At 43.6% G+C, this 25,080-nt stretch overlaps 1 protein-coding gene across 1 annotated transcript in view; it reads right to left on the bottom strand.

Moving 5' to 3' along the window:
* The window catches only part of LAMC3 (laminin subunit gamma 3), a 527,783-nt gene that overhangs the window by 281,535 nt on the left and 221,168 nt on the right, over positions 1–25,080 (bottom strand). The window contains exon 7 of the mRNA XM_069237073.1: positions 12,605–12,703. Within this exon, the coding sequence (XP_069093174.1) occupies positions 12,605–12,703 (99 nt within the window). The remainder of the gene's footprint in view (positions 1–12,604; positions 12,704–25,080) is intronic.

The following is a 25,080-nucleotide window of genomic DNA, read 5'->3' as shown; positions in this document are numbered from 1 at the left end:
GAGAAGGAAGGAACAAATAATGATCAATAAAAGAGAAAGCAAGATGGGAGGAAAAAAGAGAAGGACAAAAGAAGAAAGAAAGAAATGAAGAAAGAAAGATGAAGGAAGGAAGAAAAAAGGGAAGTAACGAAGGAAGAAAGAAGGAATAAAGCAAGAAAGAAGAAATGGAAAAGGAAAGACATAAGAAGAAGTTAGGAGGAAAGAGAACAAAGGAAAGAAGGAAGAAAGGTAGAAGGAGAAGGAAGGAACAAAGGATGGGGTAATAAAAAAAACAAGGAAAGGGAGAGAAAGGAAGAAAGACAGAAAGACAGCGGAGTGAAGGAGACAGTAAGAATGCTGTGAAGGATGTAAAACTAAAGACTGAAAAGAATGAAATGGAAAGAAAGAAAAAAGAAAGAAGAGAAGAAAGAAACAAGGAGGGAGGAAGTGAAAGAGAAAGAAAGAAGGAAAGAATGAGAGATGAAAGAAGAAACAAATATGGAAGAGAGAAAAAAGAAAGGAAGTAAGGAAGGGAGAAAGAAAGAAAGAAAGAAAGAAAGAAAGAAAGAAAGAACAGAAGGAGGAAGAAAGGGAAGAAGGAATGAAGTAATAAGTAAGGAAAGAAAAAAGAAAGAGAAGAGAGGGAAGAAAGAAAGAAATAGAAAGAAGGAATAAAAAGAGAAGGATGAAAAAAGGAAGGAACAAAGGAATGAAGAAGAAAATAAAAAAGAAAGTAAAAAATAAGGAAAGAAGGAAGTAAGAAAGAAGCAATGGGGTATCAAAAAGGAAGAATGAGAAGGAAAGTACGAAGGAAGGAAAAAAGAAAAAGAAAAGCAAGAAAGAAAGAAGAAAGAAAGAAGGAAGAAAAGGTAAGAAGAAAGAAAAGGTACACAGAAAAGAAGGAAAGTACGAAGAAAGACAGAGAAAGAAAAAAGAAAGAACAAAATGAAGGGACAGGGAATAAGAGTAAGAAGAGACAAAGATCAGAGAACTATGTGATGGACTGTGTTTTTGCTGCTTTTGGTACTCTGGGCCCTTTACCACTGCTGACCAGTGCTGAAAGTGCAAGTGCTCCTGTGTAAATTATATGTGTAATTCACTTTTCCATGATTGGCATATTTGATTTACTGGTAAGTCCCTAGTAAAGTGCACGAGAGGTGCCCACGGCCTGTAAATCAAATGCTACTAGTGGTCCTGCAGCAATGATTGTTCCACCCAGATTCAGACCTGCTGCTGCAGTGTCTGTGTGTGCAATTGTAAACTGCAAACTCGACTTTGCAAGTGTACCCACTTACCAGACCCAAACCTTCCCTTTTTATACATGTAAGGCACCCCTAAGGCATTTTCTTGCTTAAACCATTTTGTGACTCTCCCTGTTTGTGGATTCCCTGTCCTGGTCAGACTGACAGTTGGGCTGTTTGTGAATCTCCTCTAAACAGTGACACAAAGGGATCTGGGGTGTAGTCTGCATATCCGAATGAGCCATCTGGGCTAGAGAGGAGGGAGGAGTGGTCACTTGCACCTGATTTGGCTGTGCCTTCCCTCACACAATGCAGTCTCCAAAGCCCTGGTGTGTGTCTGGGGCCTGGCCTGGACAAGGCAGAATCTTGTGAACAACAGAGACTTTCCTCTGAAGTTTGCCTACTTCAAAGGCAGAAAGGGGTATAAGTAGTGGACCCAAAACCTCAGACTTTTAGGTCACTTCTGGAATCAAGAGGAACCTCTGCCAAGGAGAAGAGCTGAAGAGCTGAGGAGAAGTGCTGCCCTGTCTGTGACTGTGCTTTGTTGGGTTATCCTGCAGCTGCTGCTTCTGCCTGTGAAAGGGGACAAGAACTGGACTTTGTTGTGCATTCCTGCTTGAGAGGTATCTCCAAGGGCTTGGGGTAGAGCTTGCCTTCTGTTTTGAAGCCTCAAGGACAACAAAGGCTTCACCATCCAGTTTTGAGTCTACATGCTGTGGATTCTAGCTTGCCAGAGGGTGCCATTCCAGTTCCTGGGCCCCTGGAAGTGAATTTCAGGAGAAATCCTGTGAAATGACACCGGATGACGCCGTGCAACTTCGCTAAGGGCACCGCTGCACGGAACCTGTGACGCTGCCTGCACCTGTAGCCATGGACCCCAAAATCTCCGCAGGCTTCGCATCGCGGCTCATCCTGCATGACTTTGCTGAGATCAGAGTGTCGTAGCACCGATGTTCGTAACACCCGACTCCGTCGCAGCGCCTGTAACCTTGTGACGTGAGCGCGACCGTCGGGTCAATACGCAGCATAGTGACTTCACCAGACTTTGGGGGTCATTCTAACCCTGGCGGTCCAAGACCGCCAGGGCTAAAATGATGGGGGCACCGCCAACAGGCTGGCGGTGCCCCGCTGGGCATTCTGACCGCGGCGGTTCGGCCGCGGTCAGAAGTGGAAAACCGGCGGTCTCCCGCCGGTTTTCCGCTGCCCAAATGAATCCTCCATGGCGGCGCAGCTTGATTCTGACACCCCATACCGCCATCCTGTTCCTGGCGGTTCTCCCGCCAGGAACAGGATGGCGGTATGGGGTGTCGCGGGGCCCCTGGGGACCCCTGCAGTGCCCATGCCAATGGCATGGGCACTGCAGGGGCCCCCGTAAGAGGGCCCAAAAAAGAATTTCAGTGTCTGCTTTGCAGACACTGAAATTCGCGACGGGTGCAACTGCACCCGTCGCACCTTCCCACTCCGCCGGCTCAATTCTGAGCCGGCGTCCTCGTGGGAAGGTAGTTTTACACTGGGCTGGCGGGCGGCCTTTTGGCAGTCGCCCGCCAGCCCAGTGTAAAACACAGAATAGCCGCAGCGGTCTTCCGACCGCGGTGCGGTATTCTGGAGGGGGGAAGTCTGGCAGGCGGCCTCCGCCGCCCGCCAGACTTAGAATCACCCCCTTTGTCTCTGCTGGAGGTACCATGGGACCGACACCTCGCAACTGACACCGCCTCACCTCCACCGCTCTGCAGTAAGGACTCGATGCCGCTGCATGATGCCTCTGCTCCTCTGCCCTGTAGCTCCGGAACCGACGCCACATCGAATCTAACAACGCTTCGCTCACCGGCCTGTTTTCTACTTGTTTTACAAAGGTACTGTACCTGGAGATCTGCACAACTCCGTAAACGGCACCAGTAGCGTTGCATTGTAGGAAACGACTCCGTCACGACGCTGCTTAACATCAAATTGCAGCATTTGTGCTCGCACTGTTTTTGTGTTTTTAAGTGCTAAGATCATATTTTTAATGATGTTATGTTGGATTTTTATCGTATTTGGGCTTCTTTATTTAGATAAAATATTTACTATTTTTCGTAATTTGTGTTGTGTCATTTTGTAGTGGTTCACTGTATTACTGTGTGTGTTGGTACAAATACTTTACACATTACTTCTGGAATAAGCCTTTCTGCTCGTGCCAAGCTAGCAACGGGGTGAGTTGGGGTTAACCAGGTGTGTTTATCCTTTGCCCGGATTAGAGTGAGGGTCCTTGCTTGAACAGAGGGCAACCTGACTGCCAACCAAAGACCCCATTTCTAACACTCTGTAACAAGATTGAACGTGCTTATCCAGGTCAAGGTAAGGCATAATATCTACCTCTATCGAAGATTTATTCACCTTTTACTCGAGGTGGGCAGGCACTGAAAACCCAGCCAGGCTCAAGCCTGGCTCTGGCTCAGCTTGAGGTCCTCCTGGAACCTCGAGACCAAAGCGAGCCAAGCTTTCTTGGGAGGTGATGTGATCTAGGGCCAGATGCATCATACAACTGATTTGCGATTCTCAAATAGCGATTTTTAAGAAATCGCTATTTCAGAAATGCAAAAAGGTATGTATGATTTTTGCGATTCCGTAATAGCGATTTCTTAAAAATCGCAAATGCTATTACCGAATCGCAAATTGCGATACCGGCCCCATTCGCACCTATGGGCCTGTTGGCCCATAGCTGCGAATTTTTTGCACTTCCAAAATTGCGATTTCTGAACCAGAAATCGCAATTTTGGAAATGCAAAAGCCCAGGGTGCTGGGGGCCTAAGGCCCCCTCTGCTGCACCCCAAAAATTTCTTGGGGGACATGTAAGGTGCACACATGCCAAAAGGGCATGTGTGCTTTACATGTTCAATTTAAAAATGCATTTTAAATGCATTTTTTAATTTTGCACCAGGTTACCACCTAGTTTCTTTTCAAGGTATTTTGCATGTGCAAAATGCCATTCTGCGAAAAATCGCAAATTGTGACTTTTTGCTGCATCTCCTTGCGATGTGGATTTTGCGATCCGCAAATTGCGAGCCGCAAAACCAGGTCGCAATGCAAAAATTCGCAATTTTTGCAATTTCTTGCTTTTGGTCTGCGAATGCCTTTCATGCATCGCAGACCACTTTTTTGCACTCGCAAATGGCCGAATTTTGTGATTTGCACCGTTTGTGAGTGCAAACAAATATCATACATCTGGCCCCTAGTGTCGACAGGTGGCCCCTAAATAACACGGGAAACCAGGTTCAAATCCTGGCCTTGGCCCAGCAGCCTGTGAATCTTGACAAATCGCCATGTGCAGAAAAACATGTCTTATGTAGTCTGGTGAAGCGCTCAAATGTTCGTGGGTAAGGTTTAGGGCATTTAAAATTCAACAAATTAAAATGTGAATTCATCCACTCTCTAATCTCATTGACTAAGGAGAAAGCAATACAGAGGTTGAATTACACAGTATGTAACTGGAAAATCTGGGAACATCCCCTGCTAGACCGAACTCAGTGATCCTAGGCAAATACTTCATTTCACTGGGGGTCCTTTTTGTTCATATGAGAGCACCTTCAAGTACGTGTGTACACGCCTAAAGTGTTGCACCATCTAAACTAAGAATCTGGGCAACATTTAAGGTAAACATGACAACTGATTTGCCTCTAAATTCACTAATACAATTGCCATCAGGGCAGGAATGTTTGTCAGTTCATGTTTAAAACCTCTAACTTTGAATAAAATCTCTTCAAATGATCAGGTGCACTACGGTGAAACAATGCTCCGCATGTTAAACAAATACCCTTTCTTGAAAGTTGAAGACACCTCACCATATCAGTCCTTCAGTTAATATTATATTTATTCAGATCGTAGTCCATCAAACAATTAAAAAAACTAAATTACATAAGAAAACATAAAAAAATAAATAACAAAAATATCATTATAATCACGGCATGACATTCACTACATCCCTCGAATCCTAAATAATTTTCATAAAATGTAACCCTCCCAATAAAACTACACACTTTCAACTTTTTCCAAACTTTTCTTAATTGCTTTTAAGCAAAATTCTATAGAACATGTGACATCCAAAAATGCCATTTTAGTTGGAAATTTCAGAGCCTTTTGATGTGCTGTCAATCCATATTTCAATAAAACTAGTTTTAAAACGTTTCGACGTACAGATCTAAAAATTAAATATGCTATTAAAATATGCACATTTGAGCATTTCATCCCTAATCTACAGCTACAAAAACCCTCAGATTCCTTTAGTAATTTAGCTATTTTATAATGAGAAAACAAAGGATTAACTCCAATTCCAAATTTAAGATTTCCTTGTCACATACCTATATTTGCTAATGCTATAAGATATTATAATGTAATGTTCCTTGCATGATCTACATGCTAAATATTTTCAGGGCTTGGTTCACGTACAGGCTCTTAGAGCCAGAGCTGACCCTTGAGTTGGCTTTGGCTTTTCCCTGTTAGTTTGTTGGCTTGCCCACATCTACCTTTTACTTTTTGTACTTCTCCGTGTTGCGCGATCACCTGCCTGACTCTGTCATGGCGGAGTCGTCTCGCAACTTGAGTTTTTTGTTTCCATCAATGCAGAGTAGCTTCAGGATCTGCACAAGTTTTCCGGACTCATCATGTAAACGAGATGGAATGGAGCCATGCAAGTGGTCCAAGAAAAGGTACTACATGGAGGACTTAGATGCTGCTGACGAGCAGGCTCTTTGGAGGTCCAATAGTAGTTATGGGAGAACTTTATCCAGGGCTGCCTTCCAGAAGATGCTTGATATGGTGGTTGCAGCAGCATTCAAAAGCAGGGATATGCCTCTAGCTAAGGTGTCCAGGGTTGCTTCTTCTCCAGGTGATGCTGAGGAGAGCAAGAATGCAAGAGCTATCTAATGCAAGGGGGGGGCTGGTTGAAGTGCTCCACAGCATTACTGGTCACCCCCTGAACCAGTGGATGTGCCAGAACAGGAGGATTATTTCCAGCATTACAGGAAGCAAGATCCTGGAGCTATGAATAAACCTGTGGACTCAGGAGTGGAGTGAAATGGAGAAATCTGGTTTTACAAGGTCTCTGGCACAAAATATCCTTTGGAAGGACTTGCTGAGGAATGACCGACGACAGTGAAAGCAGATCCTCTTATAGCGGGCCTTTCGTCCCCAGGCACTATTATTCCAGAGGTTTCTGCACTGCCAGCTGCAGTGCTTAAATAGCTGGAAGTGGAGCTAAAAGGCATGTACACAGCATCTAACTGTGCAATATGAGCCCCACCTGCTCCACATAGGTTGTGCATCCTCTGCTTCTAGACTTTCATACATAGACCAGAACAAACAGGGTCTGAGCTGTAGCGTCAATGATGGAACTACAGGTGAGTGACCTGTTGGATAGAGCCTTTGACAGCCGATATGCAGGTACATCGGCATCCAGTGCAGGGGGGCGGCTGGAAGACACACCTGGATGCAGGCCTGGAAGGCTCACTCCTCACAAAAGACTCAGTTAATACATTTGCTGTTTACAGGGCCCAAGTTGTTAGGACCACAACTGGAGGATCTATTTAAAAATCAGTGGACGACAGAAAACGAATGACTCTGGTCTGTCTTTATTCCAGAGGTGGAGGGTTTGGTTGAAGAGATTTGATTTAGTTTTATAAAGCGCACAAATTCTCACAAAGATGTCCCGCCGCTGTCAAGGTAGGAGGAGACATCCAAATTACAACCGGAAGAGATGAGTTTTCAACAACCCATGAACATTGAGGAGGATGGATTCAACACCAAATTCAATTTCGAAAACAACTCGCAGAGTTTTCTTAAGCCAACCCAGAACCTCACTGTCCTTGTCAAACACAAGCTCTAAGTCAGAGAGTTCTAGATTTTCTACCAAGAAGACTTTGATTCCAGTTCTAGAACAAAAGAAAAGACTGAGAGGTTACTCAGTGTTTTTCCTGGTACAAAAGTTGCCAGGTTTTTCATCCCAGTCTTAATCTGAAAAAAAACAAATTCTTTGTGCTGCAAAAAACATTGAAAATTGTAACTTTGAACAGTATAATCCCGATGATCATGCCAAGAGAGAATGTGAAGTCATTGAACCTACTCCATGTGTACCTTCATATGCTAATACATCCATACTGTCAAAAATATCTGGGATTTTGTGTTCAGAGTGTACAATACCAATTTCAAATTCATCCTTTCAGAATAAAATCTTCTTCAAGAGTCTTTAGAAAGATTCCCTATTCTCTGCTGGGTTTTAGTCACTCTAAAGGCATCCAACTCCACCCCTAGCTTGACAACTGGCCAATTTGTTCCTTTTTTCTCAAAGAGTTGCAAGGATGTGCAGGAAGTACACAATGTTCAATAGATGTATGCTATTCTTCTAAATCAAAATACATCAAAGCTCCATCTAAAGCAACAACTTAAGTTTACTAGTGAACTCCTTCATATGGATGTAGGGCGAGTACTTTTTCCCAAACAAGGAAAAACAAGTTAATCCCCTGCCTTTCCAGATATTGGAATAATTAGAGGCATTGATGAGACAATGGCTAACTGTTCATGACTGCCTGTGTGATGATCATTCCATGGGCCATACTTCATCTCCATCCTCCATTTTAGCATCTTCTGCAATGGTCGTCTCCATGCAAGAGGACTATGTGACGATGGTGCGAGTCTCATCTCAGATATAACAGGACCTATAATGATAGCTGATACAAGACAATATAGACCAGGGTTTTCGCTCCAATACCCCTGCATCCTTAGCCATTCCAATGGATGCAAGAGGTAGAGCTTGGGGAGAAGCCTTGGTGGACAGGTTGGCACAGGGTCTTTGGTCACAGGAGGAACGTCTCAATGTTTCAACTGGAATGAGTTGGCAGCAATCCATCACACTCTTCTTCACTTACTTCAGAATCAAGCATCATGGATCCAAAGCAACAGCAATATTGCAAGAGCAATTCTGGCTCATCAAATTGGGAGAGCCAAAAGCAGAGTCCAATCGTCTTTTTCTCTCAGTGATGTATCTTTTGGGTAAGGATTTAGGGGTCAAAGAATGGGTTTGTAGACTGGTTAAGCACAGAATGTCCTTCCTCAGTGGTCATGTGCCTGTGTCCATGACTGGCCGAAATGATAACAGCAAAGTTTGGAACTCCTTGGTTGGATCTTTTGCCGTGGGTGAGAACACAATGTTGCCTGGTGTTTGTACTCTGATCACATCATGAACAGCTTGCAGGCAAGGAGAAATGCCCCCGCCCTGCATTGGCCAGCTGGACTTTTCTATGCATTCCCTCCAATCCTGTTATTTCATAAAGTGGTGAGGAAAATTTGGGATGATCCCGCAGAAGTCCTTTTGATGGTCCTTTGCTGGCCTCATCGAACTTGACATTCTCTCCGACTGCAGATGTCAGGTCAGCCCCATTGGGTACTCCCTGTAGTTGCATCACTTCTTCAATGTCCTCAGCTTCTGGAATCACCTCTACAGAAGCTCTGTTTGAGGTTTGGAATTGAAAGGTTGAGACTAGAATCACACGGATGTTCCATTGAAGTACTCACCACTAGTCAATGATCTCGCCATCCAGCTACTCCTAAGGGTATGAACGCCACTGGAAGAATTTTCAAAACTTGTGCATCTAAAATAGTCTTCAGGCCTCTACATGTTTTCCATCTAAAAATTCTAGATTGACATTAGGTCTGGTTGTCTTGACTTTGCATTGCCAGTGGGCGTTGATTCAGGTAGTCTGAGGTTCCAACATCCTTGGAGTGCCCGACGTAGGCTCCAGATTACTAAGGAACTTTGGCCCATATGCATGAAAAGTTAGCGCCATCTTAGCATAATTTTTTTTATGCTAAAGCAGCACTAACTTAACTCCAAATTTATATTTTGATGCTAGATCCATCTAGCATCAAACTATATGAGTTAGCATCATTTTCTGGAAGCGCCAACCCACCTTGCGTCACATTGTGACAATGATATGCAAGGTAGGCGTTCCCTCCCAAAAAATGACACTAGCCCCCTAACGCCATATTTACCTCGCTAAAATGACGTGCACCTAGGAGGCAGAGCCACAAAATGACGCAAAGACAGATTAGTGTTCAAATTTAACACCTGGTCAAACCAGGCGTTAAAAAGATGTTAGGCACATTCTCAAAGGGAAACACCATGGAGTCCAACACCTAAATGCCCACCCCAACCCCCAGCATCACCACCACCCACACCACAGGGACACTACGAGTGGAGGGAGCCTCTCCCAGGTAAGTATACGTGCTTACCTGTTGTGTGCCACTGGGGGCCACTTACATGCGGCCCCCTTGCTGGCACTGGTTCTGTTGGGGTTGTCCGGGGGACACTGGCCCCCTGTGGTGGGCATTGTGGTGTTGGAAATGTCTCCCGTCCATATTTGGACAGGTGTCATTTTCTGCCTGCTTATGTGACCAAGAAATTACACTAGGCTGACTACGGGCAGAATTTCTGCTGCTAATCAGTCTAGCGTCATTCTTGGCCGACTAGCGCCATTTCTCCAAACGCCATCCAGCACCGGCTAGCATCACTTTCAATTATGCTAACCATTCCTTTGCGCCGCTGTGCGTTATTTTATTATTTTATGGTGCACAGATGGTGCTAAGGAATGGCGTTAGCTTGCGTTAATATCTTTGTGCGTCATTTTCCTTAAATATGGGCCTTTTTCCTAAGACCCACTGCTAAGCATTCTCCTGTTCAATCCTAGATTATAAAGGTGGTGTTACAGGAATTAGAAAACATTTTTTAACCTTTGCAGTTTAAAAAAATATGTCAGCTAACATGCTTTTTCTATTGGCTGTCTGTTTGGCAAGATGGGCTGGGGATTTGAAAGCCCTTCTTTCTTCCCCTCCCTGTCTGCATTTTTCCATGACAGAATTGTCTTGGTCCAGATCCATCTTTTTATCCAGGGTCCTTTCTGCTTTCCATGCATAAGATGTTTGGTTCTCCCAGATTTTTCCACCACTTCCTTCAGAGGAAGACTGTCTCTGCATGCAATAGGGGTACAATATGTTGTCCAACAAAATCAGCAGATGGTTGAGGATGCGATGATGGAAGCATATGCTTCTGCGTGTCTGGCTCTTTCTGGCCCTGTGCAGGTGAAGTCAACAAGAGGCTCAGCCGATCCCTGGGTGATGCTTACAGATGCTTCTGAAAAACCTGTTTGTTTTGCAGCTACATTGTCTATGCCACACACATTTATAGAGTTTAACTTGATGGTGATTATTCAGCAAACTGTGGAACTCAACTGCTAGCTGCAGTATTAAATAATGTGCAATGTGACCTGCCTCTATAAAAGGCTTGAGAGCATCCTCATGCGTCAGTACTGGAATGGGGAAGACAGACAAGAAGGTAATGATCTGGTTACTTATGGGTAATCTTCATTACTCTGAGCCCTTGCACAGTTTATGTTTTGGCCGATATACAGCAGGAAGTGGGTAGGGATGCTCCACCTTTTACAGGAAGAGGAGGGACAGGGCATAGTACTCAAGATGAGGCTGTTTCTTTAACTACAGAAAATAGTTTTGACATGCGCAGGTGAACGCTGTTCTTACCGAGAACCTCAGATTTCAGAACTGTGACCAGGAAGACCAGGACTTGGAGTAATGAAGATTACCGGTAAGTAATTAGGTCACTGTAACTGTATTTATATTGCGCTTACTACCCCTGACGAAGTGTTAATGAACTTTTCTGCCAGTAGCACTCTACTTCCGGAACTCAAAAGGATTAGTGGTGGATTAGTACAGGGAAATATGAGTTCATTTGAGCGGTGGGTGTGTGAGTCTGTTACTTGGATTAAATAGAATAATGGAGGGACAGAAGAATGAAGAATCTAGAAAGTATTAACTGGGAGATCATACTAGTAAGATGAGGTTTGGGATGAGTAAAGGAGAGATGGAGGAGGGAAGAGTCTGTAGAAAGGGATTAGGGAGATCGTAGTAGTAGAATGAGGGTTGGGATGAGTCGAAGGAGAGATACAGGAGGGAAGAGTTTATTAGGGTTATTTTGGAGATCACAGTAGTAGAATGAGGTTTTGAATGAGGGTGGAGACAGAGGGTAGACTGAGAGAGGTCTAGATTGAGACAGAGTAGTCCATCAGAAAGAGAGTGAATTCTTTTTTCTACAGTGGGAGTAAAGTAATAAACATATATATACATGATTACCTAAAAAAGGCATATATGTGTAAGGAGGCTAATATATTGAGATTTAAAGTTGTATTGTAGAAACGCAGACTTTCAAGTGTTGTAGCATTTGGAGATAATGTGTATGTGTATTTTTTATAACAAAGTTTTTTTTCTGTTATCTTTCCTTCAATATTTCAAAAGTGAATGCTTGTAGATAGTTATTGTATTACTTACCTACTGTGATAGATACATAAAACAGAGACCCATAAGCATCTAATCAGTGCACTGACCTATGAACATGTTAAGCATAGAATAATATATATATAATATGTTAAGCAGGTCAATAACCTCAGGCCGAGTTTCACAGCTAGCAGAGGAGAGTCCGGAACACATTTTTATTCAAATTCCAATATCATTTGCTTCAAATAAAGGATTTTGTTCTGCTTTTAGAATTGGACAGTTTCATCAGTTTGTGAACTGTGGCCCAGTGGACCTGCCACAGCTCCTCACCTCGACCCCCACATACACTCTTTGTAATGTTTTCATGTAGATGACCCCACACGCTCATCCTGGACAGACCTTCAGCCTCAGACACACAGGAAGGCCTCAGAGGAGGGAGCTTCACTCTAAGAGCTCCTCAGCTGGGCCAGTGACAGCAAGGAAAGGATGATACAGAAAAGGAAGAAGGGAAGACATGTAGATGGGGGAAAGGAGTGACAAATAAATGTGGAAGGAGGAGGAAAAAGAAGAGAAGGAAAAAGGAGCAAACAAAGGAAATGTGGAGGAAGAGCACAAAGATGTGAGGAGTGGAAGGGAAGGGAGTAAATATAAAAGGAAGGGTCAAAAGATGGAAAGAATGAACAAAGGAAGGAATGCAAATGACAGAAATAATGAAGGGAAGTAGTGATGGGGAAAGGAATGATGGACAGATGTAAATGGAAAGAGGAAAGAGGGAAAGATGAAGGAAGGAAAGATGGAATGAAGGGAGAAAAGAAAGATGGAGGAAAGGACGAAGGAAGAGTAGGAAAAGTGAAGACACTAGGAAGGCGAGATGTAGAGGAGGAAGTATAAATAGATGGAAAGAAGGAAACAACTGAACAAAGTCAGGAAGGATGGAAGAAAGAAAGCACGAAGAAAGGAAAGAAAAATGAAAAGGAGGAGGGAGTGGGAGGATGAGTAGGAAAGGCAGAGAGAAAGAGAAAGAAGTTGAAGCAAGAGGTTTGGAGGGGTGGCCCAGGGCCTGCCAAGCTCACCTGTCACAGTTGAAGCCTTCCACGTTGGCTTTGCATGGGCACCGTCCACTCTGCGGGTGGCATTCACCCACTGTGCCTGCAGGGTGGCAGCTACAGGGTCTGCACGAAGGGTGAAGAATTACAGGAGAAGAAAGGTGATCACAGGTGCTCTCTGGTGCGCAGAGGTAAACAAGTGTGCACTCACAATCTGGTAAACATACTCATTGGTGAACAGTGGTAAACACTTGTGCACTCACACACTGGTAAAAATACTCACCGGTGAGCAGAGGTAAACAAGTGTGCACTCACACAGATAAAAATACTTACTGGTGATCAGAGGTAAACAGTGTGTATTCACACACTGGTAAAAGTACTCACTGATGAACACAGATAAACAAGTGTGCACGCACACACTGGTAAAAGTACTCACTGGTGAGCATGGATAAACAAGTGTGCAATTACACAGTGGTAAAAATCCTCACTGGTGATCAGAGGAAAACAAGTGTGCAATCACACTCTGCTAAAAATACTCACCAGTGAGCAGAGGTAAACAAGTGAACACTCACACAGATAAAAATACTTACTGGTGAGTAGAGGTAAACAAGTGTGCACTCACACACAGGTATACTCACTGGTGATCAGAGATAAACAAGTGTGCAAGCACATACTGGTAAAAATACTCAGTGGTAATCAGAGGTAAACAAGTGTGCAATAAGACCCTGGGAAAAATACTCAATGGTGAGCAGAGGTAAACAAGTGTGCACTCAGACACAGGCAAACATACTAAATGGTGAGCGGAGCTAAGCAAGTGTGCACTCACAAGGGTAAAAATACTAACTGGTGAACAGAGGTAAACAAGTGTGCACTCAAACACAGTTAAAAATACTCACTAGTGACCCAAAGTAAAAAAGTATGCTCTCACACACTGGGAAATATACTCACTGGTGAGCAGAGGTAAACAAGCGTGCACTCACACACAGATACAAATACTTACTGGTGAGCAGAGGTAAGCAAGTGTACATGCACACACAGATAAAAATACTCTCTGGTGACCCAAAGTAAACAAGTGTGCACTCACACACTGGTAAATATACACATTGGTGAGTAGAGGCAAACAAGGGGGCACTCACACACTGGTAAAAATACTCACCGGTGAGCAGAGGTAAACAAGTATGCATTCACACACAGGTAAAAATGCTCAGCGGTGAGCAGAGGTAAACAAGTTTGCACTCTCACACTGGTAAAAATACTCAAAGGGGAGCACAGGTAAACAAGTGTGCAATCACACACTGGTAAAAATACTCAATCATGAGCAGAAGAAACATGTGTGCACTCACATTCTAGTAAACATACTCATTGGTGAACAGTGGTAAACAAGTGTGCACTCACACACAGGTACAACCACTGGTGGGCAGAGGTAAACAAGTGTGCACTCACACACAGGCAAATATACTCAATGGTGAGCAGAAGTAAACAAGTGTACAATCACACACAGGCAAACATGTTCAATGGTGAGCAGAAGTAAACAAATGTGCACTCATACACTGGTAAAAATACTCCCTGGTGATCAGAGGTAAACAAGTGTGCACCCACACACCTGTAAACATACTCATTGGTGAACAGAGGTAAATAAGTGTGCACCCACACAGAGGTATAACCACTGGTGAGCAGAAATAAACAAGCGTGCACTCCCACACAGGCAAACGTACTCAGTGATGAGCAGAAATAAACAAGTTTACACTCACACAAAGGCAAACATGCTCAATGGAGAGCAGAAGTACACAAGTTTGCACAAATACACTGGCAAAAATATTCCCTGGTGATCTGTCAACATCAGGACAGTGCGCGCTCTACGGGCGACTAAAATGCAAAAACCCAGTCTTTATGCAAAGGCATAATTCATGCATCATGTTTATATGCAGTTTGTTAACCTTTTGCATTGCAGATTTTAACCTTGAAAACCACTATTAATGATGTTTGTAATAACTGTTCATTTGCAAGGTATTGCTGCAGGCTTACCGAGTGTGTCAGGGTGTGGTCCCTTTCTAGGACCTTCTAGAAGCTTTCCCTGTCCCATGATTGGGTGTGGTCTGTGGGCTGGGCTTGACTCTATGTAAGGGAGTCAGCCCAGCTCCGCGTGCTCACTATTCTGAGGTCCCGGTGCAGGGCAGCAGCAACTTCCTGAGCTCCGGTTCCAGAGGCCTACAATGATATTTCCAGGCCTGCCCTCATTATATTAACGATCCTTTAGCAGTGCAGTAAGGCGGAGGTCGGGCTGGGCACCCGACCCCCTTTTTCAAAGACATTCTAGTTTTTGGGCCTAGTTGAGAAACTCCTTGTGTGCGTGATTGTGTTTTCATGACATTTACATATTCTTGTTTGAATCGGCAAGGTGCGCGATTCAATTCTGGGATATGATTCTTGACATTCAGATCAGCAACAGTGTGCGCGATCATTTCATGATATTTGCATTGTGTATTTCGAATCGGCCAGGTGCGCGATTCATTTCTTGGCATTTAACTTTGACATTCAGATCGGCAACAGTGTGTACGATTGTTTCATGATATTGCATTGTGTATTTCGAATTAGCAAGGTGCGCAATTCATTTCCTGGCATTTAACTTTGACATTCAGATCCGAAACAGTGTGAGCGATCGTTTCATGATAGTTGCATTGTGTATTTCGAATCGGCAAGGTGCGCGATTCATTTCCTGGCATTTAACTTTGACATTCAGATCGGCAACAGTCTGTGTGATCATTTCATGATATTTGCATTGTGTATTTCGAATCGGTAAGGTGCGCGTTTCATTTCCTGGCATTTAACTCTGACATTCAGATCGGCAACAGTCTGCGCAATCATTTCATGATATTTGCATTGTGTATTTCGAATCGGTAAGGTGTGCATTTCATTTCCTGGCATTTAACTCTGACATTCAGATCGGCAACAGTCTGCGCAATCATTTCATGATATTTGCATTGTGTATTTCGAATTGGCAAGGTGCGTAAGTCATTTCCGGACATAAAAACTCTTGACATTCAGATCGGCAGTGTGCGCAATCATTTCATGACATTAGCATTGAGAAACTTCGAATCGGCAGCAAGGTGCGCAATTCTTTTCTGGCAGTAAACTCTTGATTTTCAGATAGGCTGTGCACGCGATCTTTTCTTGGCATTGAATACTTGGGTGTGCAGTGTTTGTTGAGGTGCACACATTTATCCTGAGCTTTTGGTTTTCTCGAAACGCTTAATTCAAAGTGCGTCATTCTTTGTGCTAATTAAGCTCCTAGTACATTTCCTGTTGTTTTTTCATGGAATTTTCAGATAGCCCTTGTCCTCCTGTAAAAATGCAATGTTTATTCTGAAACTATTTTGAAGAAGGTTCTTGTATTCTAGACAGTATATGATATTTCCTGAAAAGCTCAAATGAAACATTGTATTAACCCATTCTTCATTTTTCCAGGTACCTAGATTTCTTGAGGCCTACTTATAGTCATGTCCTAAGTTATCAATGATTACAGTTTAAGAATTCTTAGCACCATAGTCTATTGAAAGTCAATGTTAATATATCTTGACATTGTGTTGTTTAACCTCTTGCTTCCTACAGGTCTCCTTCCCAGCTGTTCCCTATCTAATCCCCTTTTCCCCCACTTGGACTCTCTCAGGCTCTGTGGTATATCTATTGGAGTTTTGGAGCTGTCTAGTGGTGGACATGATGGGAACATGTGCAGGCCCGAGGATCTGGTCTCCCTGACATGATCAGAGGTAAACACGTGTGCAGTCACACACAGGTAAAAGTACTCACTGGTGTGCAGAGATAAACAAGTGTGTGCTCATACACTGGTTAAAGTACTGACTGGTGTGCAGAGGTAAACAAGTGTGCACTCACACACAGGTAAAAATACTCATTGGTGGGAAGAGGTAAACAAGTGCGCACTCACACAAAGGTAAAAAATACGCACTGCTGAGCAGAGTTAATCAAGTGTGCACTCACCTACTGGTAAACATGCTGGTGAGCAGAGATAAACAAGTGTGCATTCATACATTGGTAAACATACTCACTGGTGTGCAGAGGTAAACAAGTGTGCATTTACACACTGGTAAACATACTCATTGGAGAACAGTGGTAAACAAATGTGCACTCACACACATGTATACCCACTGGTGAGCAGAGGTAAAGAAGTGTGCACTCACACACAGGCAAACATGCACAATGGTGAGCAGAAATAAACAAGTCTGCACTCATAGACTGGTAAAAATACTACCTGGTGATCAGAGGTAAACAAGTGTGCACTCACACACTGGTAAACATACTGACTGGTGAGCAGATGTAAACAAGTGTGCACTCACACATGGGTAGAAATACTCACTGGTGGGCAGAGGTAAACAAGTGCACACTCCCACACAGGTAAAAATACTCATTGATGAGCGGAGGTAAACAAGTGTGCACTCACACACAGGTAAACATACTCACTGGTGAGCAGTGGTAAACAAGTGTGCACTCACCTGCTGGTAAACATACTGGCGAGCAGAGGTAAACAAGTGTGCACTCACGCACTGGTAAACATACTCACTGGTGAGCAGAGGTAAACAAATGTGCGGTCACACACAGGTAAACATACTCACTAGTGAGCAAAGGTAAACCAGTGTACACTCACCCACTGGTATAACATACTCACTGGTGAGCAAAGGTAAACAAGTGTGCCCTCATACAATGTAAACATGCTTACTGGTGAGCAAAGGTAAAGCAGTGTGCACTCACACTCTGGTAGAAATACTCACTGGTGAGCAGAGGTAAACAAGTGTGCACTCACACACACAGGCAAACTACTCACTGGTGTGCAGAGGTAAACAAGTGTGCATTTACACACTGGTAAACATACTCATTGGAGAACAGTGGTAAACAAATGTGCACTCACACACATGTTCACACACCTGCTGGTAAACATACTGGTGAGCAGAGGTAAAGAAGTGTGCACTCACACTCTGGTAAACATACTCACTGGTAATCACAGGTAAACAAATGTACACTTAAACACAGGTATCCTCACTGGGGAGGAGAGTTAAACAAGTGTGCACTCAGACAACTACTCACTGGTGTGCAGACGTAAACTAGTGTGCACTTACACACAGGTAAAAAAACTCACTGGTGAGCACAGGTAAACAGATGTGCACTCACACAGATAAACATATTAATTGCTGGGCAGAGGTAAACAAGTGTGCACTCTCACACAGGTGAAAATACTCACTTGTGAGCAGAGGTAAACAAGTGTGCCCTCACCTACTGGTAAACATACTGGCGAACAGAGGTAAACAAGTGTGCACTCACACACTGATAGACCTACTTATTGGTGAGCAGAGGTAAACAAGTGTGCACCCACACACAGGTGTACTCACTGATTAGCAGAGGTAAACAAGTGTGCACTAACACACAGGGAAAATAATCACTGGTGAGCAGAGGTAAATAAGTGTGCACTTACACACAGGCAAAAATAATCACTGGTGAGCACAGGTAAACAAATGTGCACTCACACAGATAAACATACTCACTGGTGAGTAGAGATAAAGAAGGGTGCACTCACACACAGGTATACTTACTGGTGAGCAGAGGCAAACAAGTGTGCACTCACTCACAGTTGTACTCACTTGTGAGCAGAGGTGAACAAGTGTGCACTCACACACGATAAAAATACTCACTGGAGAGGAGAAGTAAAGAATTGTGCACTCACACACAGGAAAAAATACTGGCGAGCAGAGGTAAACAAGTGTGTGCACACACAGGTAAAAATATTTACTGGTGAGCAGAGGTGAACAAGTGTGCACTCACACACTTTTACAAATACTCACTGGTGAGCAGAGGTAAACAAGTGTGCACTCACACAGACAAACATACTCACTGGTGAGTAGATGCAAACAAGTGTGCACTCACCCACAGATAAAAATACTCACTGGAGAGGAGAAGTAAAGAATTGTGCACCCACACACAGGAATAAATACTGGCAAGCAGTGGTAAACAAGTGTGTGCACAGACAGGTAAAAATACTCACTGAGGAGCAGAAGTGAACAAGTGTGCACTCACACACTGGTAAAAACACTCACTGGTGAGCAGGGGTAAACAATTATACACACACAGGTAAAAATACACATTGGTGAGCAGAGGTAAACAAGTGTGCACACACACACAGGTAAAAATACTCACTGGAGGGCAGAAGTAAACAAGTGTACACACGTACAGGTAAAAATACTCACTGGAGGGCAGAAGTAAACAAGTGTGCGCTCACACACAGGTAAAAAATACTCACTGGTGAGCAGCCGTAAACAAGTGTGCACTCACTTGCTAGTAAACAGATTGGAGAGCAGAGGTAAACAAGTGTGCACACACACTGGTAAACATACTCACTGGTGAGCAGAGTTAAACAAATGTGCATTTACACACAGGTAAACATACTCACTAGTGAGTGATGGTAAACCATTGTACACTCACACACTGGTATAAAATACTCACTGGTGAGCACAGGTAAACCAGTGTGCACTCACACACAGGTAACAAATACTCATTAGTGAACAGCGGTAAACAAGTGTTCACTCACCTGCTAGTAAACATACTGGCGAGCGGAGGTAAAGAAGTGTGCACTCACACACTGGTAAACATACTCACTGGTGAGCAGAGGTAAACAAATGTGCACTCACACACAGGTAACCTCACTGGTGAGGAGAGGTAAACAAGTCTGCACTTACACACAGGTGAAAATACTCACTGGTGAGCACAGGTAAACAAATGTGCACTCACACAGATAAAAATACTCACTGCTGGGCAGATGTAAACAAGTGTGCACTCTCACACATGTGAAAATACTCACTGGTGAGCAGAGGTAAACAAGTGTGCATTCATCTACTGGTAAACATACTGGCGAACAGAGGTAAAAAAGTTTGCACTCACACACTGGTAAACCTACTTATTGGTGAGCAGAGGTAAACAAGTGTGCACCCACACCGGTGTACTCACTGATTAGCAGAGGTAAACAGGTGTGCACTAACACACAGGGAAAATACTCACTGGTGAGCAGAGGTAAATAAGTGTGCACTTACACACAGGCCAAAACAATCACTGGTGAGCACAGGTAAACAAGTGTGCACTCACACAGATAAACATACTCACTGGTGAGTAGAGGTAAAGAAGGGTGCACTCACACACAGGTATACTTACTGGTGAGCAGAGGCAAACAAGTATGCACTCACACACAGTTATACTCACTTGTGAGCAGAGGTAAACAAGTGTGCACTCACACACAGATAAAAATGCTCACTGTAGAGGAGAAGTAAAGAATTGTGCACTCACACACAGGAAAAAATACTGGTGAGCAGAGGTAAACAGGTTTGTGCACACACAGGTAAAAATACTAACTGGTGAGCAGAAGTAAACCAGTGTGCATTCACACACTGGTAAAAATACTCACTGGGGAGCAGAGGTAAACAAGTGTGCACTTACACAGATAAACATACTCACTGGTGAGTAGAGGTAAAGAAAGGTGCACTCACACACAGGTATACTTACTGGTGAGCAGATGCAAACAAGTGTGCACTCACCCACAGTTATACTCACTTGTGAGCAGAGGTAAGCAAGTGTGCACTCACACACAGATAAAAATACTCACTGGAGAGGAGAAGTAAAGAATTGTGCACTCACACACAGGAAAAAATACTGGTGAGCAGTGGTAAACAAGTGTGTGCACAGACAGGTAAAAATACTGACTGACAAGCAGAAGTGAACAAGTGTGCACTCACACACTGGTAAACATACTCACTGGTGAGCAGAGTTAAACAAATGCGCATTCACACATAGGTAAACATACTCACTACTGAGCGAAGGTAAACCATTGTACATTCACACACTGGTATAAAATACTCACTGGTGAGCACAGGTAAACCAGTGTGCACTCACACACAGGTAACAAATACTTATTGGTAAACAGTGGTAAACAAGTGTTCACTCACCTGCTGGTAAACATACTGGCGAGCAGAGGTAAAGAAGTGTGCACTCACACACTGGTAAACATACTCACTGGTGAGCAGAGGTAAATAAATGTGCACTCACACACAGGTAACCTCACTGGTGAGGAGAGTTAAACAAGTGTGCACTCACACACAGGCAACCTACTCACTGGTGTGCAGAGGAAAACAAGTCTGCACTTACACATAGGTAAAAATACTCACTGGCGAGCACAGGTAAACAAATGTGAACTCACACAGATAGATAAAAATACTCACTGCTGGGCAGATGTAAACAAGTGTGCACTCTCACACAGGTGAAAAAACTCACTGGTAAGCAGAGGTAAACAAGTGTGCATTCACCTACTGGTAAACATACTGGCGAACAGAGGTAAACAAGTTTGCACTCAAACACTGGTAAACATACTTATTGGTGAGCAGAGGTAAACAAGTGTGCACCCACACCGGTGTACTCACTGATTAGCAGAGGTAAACAGGTGTGCACTAACACACAGGGAAAATACTCACTGGTGAGCAGAGGTAAATAGGTGTGCACTTACACACAGGCAAAAATAATCACTGGTGAGCACAAGTAAACAAGTGTGCACTCACACAGATAAACATACTCACTGGTGAGTAGAGGTAAAGAAGGGTGCACTCACACACAGGTATACTTACTGGTGAGCAGAGGCAAACAAGTATGCACCCACCCACAGTTATACTCACTTGTGAGCAGAGGTAAACAAGTGTGCAGTCACACACAGATAAAAATACTCACTGGAGAGGAGAAGTAAATAATTGTGCACTCACACACAGGAAAAAATACTGGCGAGCAGAGGTAAACAGGTTTGTGCACACACAGGTAAAAATACTAACTGGTGAGCAGAAGTGAACCAGTGTGCATTTACACACTGGTAAAAATTCTCCCTGGTGAGCAGAGGTAAACAAGTGTGCACTCACACAGATAAACATACTCACTGGTGAGTAGAGGTAAAGAAAGGTACACTCACACACAGGTATACTTACTGGTGAGCAGATGCAAACAAGTGTGCACTCACCCACAGTTATACTCACTTGTGAGCAGAGGTAAGCAAGTGTGCACTCACACACAGATAAAAATACTCACTGGATAGGAGAAGTAAAGAATTGTGCACTCGCACACAGGAATAAATACTGGTGAGCAGTGGTAAACAAGTGTGTGCACAGACAGGTAAAAATACTGACTGACAAGCAGAAGTGAACAAGTGTGCACTCACACACTGGTAAAAATACTCACTGGTGAGCAGAGGTAAACAAGTGTACACACACACACAGGAAAAAATAGACATTGGTGAGCAGAGGTAAACAAGTGCGCACACACACACACACAGGTAAAAATACTCACTGGAGGGCAGAGGTAAACAAGTGTGCACACACACAGGTAAAAAATACTCACTGGTGAGCAGCGGTAAACAAGTGTTCACACACCTGCTGGTAAACATACTGGCGAGCACAGGTAAACAATTGTGCGCTTACACACAGGTAAACATACTCACTGGTGAGCAGAGGTAAACAAATGTGCGCTCACACACAGGTATCCTCACTGGTGACGAGAGTTAAACAAGTGTGCACTCACACACATGCAACCTACCTACTGGCGTGCAGAAGTAAACAAGTGTGCACTTCCATACAGGTAAAAGTACTCACTGGTGAGCACAGGTAAACAGATGTGCACTCACACAGATAAACATACTCACTGCTGGGCAGGTGTAAACAAGTGTGCACTCTCACACAGTTGAAAATACTCACTGGTGAGCAGAGGTAAACAAGTGTGAACTCACCTACTGGTAAACATACTGGCGAACAGAGGTTAACAAGTGTGCACTCACACACTGGTAAACCTACTTATTGGTGAGCAGAGGTAAACAAGTGTGCACCCACACACAGGTGTACTCACTGATTAGCAGAGGTAAACAAGTGTGCACTAACACACAGGGAAAATACTCACTGGTGAGCAGAGGTAAATAAGTGTGCACTTGCACACAGGAAAAAAAAATACTGGTGAGCACAGGTAAACGAGTGTGCACTCACACAGATAATAATACTCACTGGAGAGGAGAAGTAAAGAATCGTGCACTCACACACTGGAAAAAATACTGGCGAGCAGAGGTAAACAAGTGTGTGCACACACAGGTAAAAATACTCACTGGTGAGAAGAAGTGACCAAGTGTGCACTCACACACTGGTAAAAATAATGTTCACTGGTGAGCAGAGATAAACAAGTGTGCACTCACACAGATAAACATTCTCACTGGTGAGAAGAGGTAAAGAAGGGTGCACTCACACACTGGTATACTTACTGGTGAGCAGATGCAAACAAGTGTGCACTCACACACAGGTAAAAAATAATCACTAGTGACCCAAGGTAAACAAGTGTGCACTCATACACTGGAAAAAATACTCCTTGGTGATTAGAGGTAAACAATTGTCCACTCACACACTGGTAAACATACTGACTGGTGAGCAGAGATAAACAAGTCTCCCCTCACACACAGGCAAACATACTCAGTGGTGAGTAGAAGTAAACATGTTTATACTTACACACAAGCAAACATGCTCCATGGTGAGCAGAAGTAAACAAGTGTGCACTCATACACTGGTAAAAATACCCCCTGGTGGTCAGAGGTAAACAAGTGTGTAGTCACACACACAGGTAAAAGTACTCACTGGTGTGCAGGGATAAACAAGTGTGCGCTCATGCACTGGTTAAAGTACTCACTGGTGTGCAGAAGTAAACAAGTGTGCTCTCACACACACAGGTAAAAATACTCATTGGTGGGAAGAGGTAAACAAGTGCGCACTCACACACAGGTAAAAAATACTCACTGGTGAGCCGAGTTAATCAAGTGTGCACTCACCTACTGGTAGACATGCTGGTGAACAGAGATAAACAAGTGTGCACTCATACATTGGTAAACATACTCACTGGTGAACAGAGGTAAAAAAGTGTGCGCTCACAGACAGGTAAAATACTCACTGGTGAGCAGAGATAAACAAGTGTATACACATACACAGACACACAGGTAAAAATACACATTGGAGAGCAGAGGTGAACAATTGTGCACCCACACACAGGTAAAAATACTCACTGGCGGGCAGAGGTAAACAAGTGTGCACTCACACTCTGGTAAAAAATACTCGATGGTGATCGGAGGTAAACAAGTGTGCACTCACCTGCTGGTAAGCATACTGTCGAGCAGAGGTAAATAAGTGTGCACTCACACACTGGTAAACATACTCTCTGGTGAGCAGAGGTAAACAAATGTGCACTCACACACAGGTAAACATACTCACTAGTGAGCAAAGGTAAACCAGTGTACACTCACACACTGGTATAAAATACTCACTGGTGTGCAAAGGTAAACAAGTGTGCACTCATACCCTGAAAAACATACTCACTGGTGAGCAAAGATAAAGCAGTGTGCACTCACACTCTGGTAGAAATACTCACTGGTGAGCAGAGGTAAACAAGTGTGCATTCACACACAGGCAAACTACTCAATGGTGTGCAGAGGTAAACAAGTGTGCATTTACACACTGGTAAACATACTCATTGGAGAACAGTGGTAAACAAATGTGCACTCACACACATGTATACTCACTGGTGAGCAGAGGTAAAGAAGTGTGCACTCACACCGGCAAACATGCTCAATGGTGAGCAGAAATAAACAAGTCTGCACTCATAGACTGGTAAAAATACTCCCTGGTGATCAGAGGTAAACAAGTGTGCACTCACACACTGGTAAACATACTGACTGGTGAGCAGATGTAAACAAGTGTGCGCTCACACACGGGTAAACATACTCACTGGGCAGAGGTAAACAAGTGCACACTCCCACACAGGTAAAAATACTCATTGATGAGTGGAGGTAAACAAGTGTTCACTCACACACAGGTAAACATACTCACTGGTGAGCAAAGGTAAACAAGTGTGCAATCACACACAGGTAAACATACTCACTTGGCATGGGTACTCAAGTGTGCAATCACACACAGGTAATAATTCTGGTAAGTAGAGATAAAGAAGTGTGCATTCACACACAGGCAAACATTCTCAGTGATGAGCAGAAGTAAACAAGTGTGAACTCATACACTGGTAAAAATACTCCCTGGTGATCAGAGGTAAACAAGTGTGTAGTCACACACAGGTAAAAGTACTCCCTGGTGTGCAGATGTAAACAAGTGTGTGCTCATACACTGGTAAAGATACTCACTGGTGAGCAGAGGTAAACAAATGTGCACTCACAGACAGGTAAAAATATTCACTGGTGAGTAGAGGTAAAGAAATGTGAACACACACACAGGAAAAAAGACTCATTGGTGAGCAGAGGTAAACAAGTGTGCACTCACCTACTGGTGAACATTCTGGCGAGCAGAGGTAAAGAAGTGTGCACTCACACACTGGTAGATATATTCACTGGTGAACAGAGGTAAAAAAGTGTGCGCTCACAGACAGGTAAAAAATACTCCATG

This window comes from Pleurodeles waltl, chromosome 6 (assembly GCF_031143425.1).
Source record: "Pleurodeles waltl isolate 20211129_DDA chromosome 6, aPleWal1.hap1.20221129, whole genome shotgun sequence".
In the NCBI taxonomy this organism is placed as follows: domain Eukaryota; kingdom Metazoa; phylum Chordata; class Amphibia; order Caudata; family Salamandridae; genus Pleurodeles; species Pleurodeles waltl.
The sequence above is the reverse complement of the archived record's forward strand: the minus strand, read 5'-3'. Positions and strand labels throughout refer to the sequence as shown.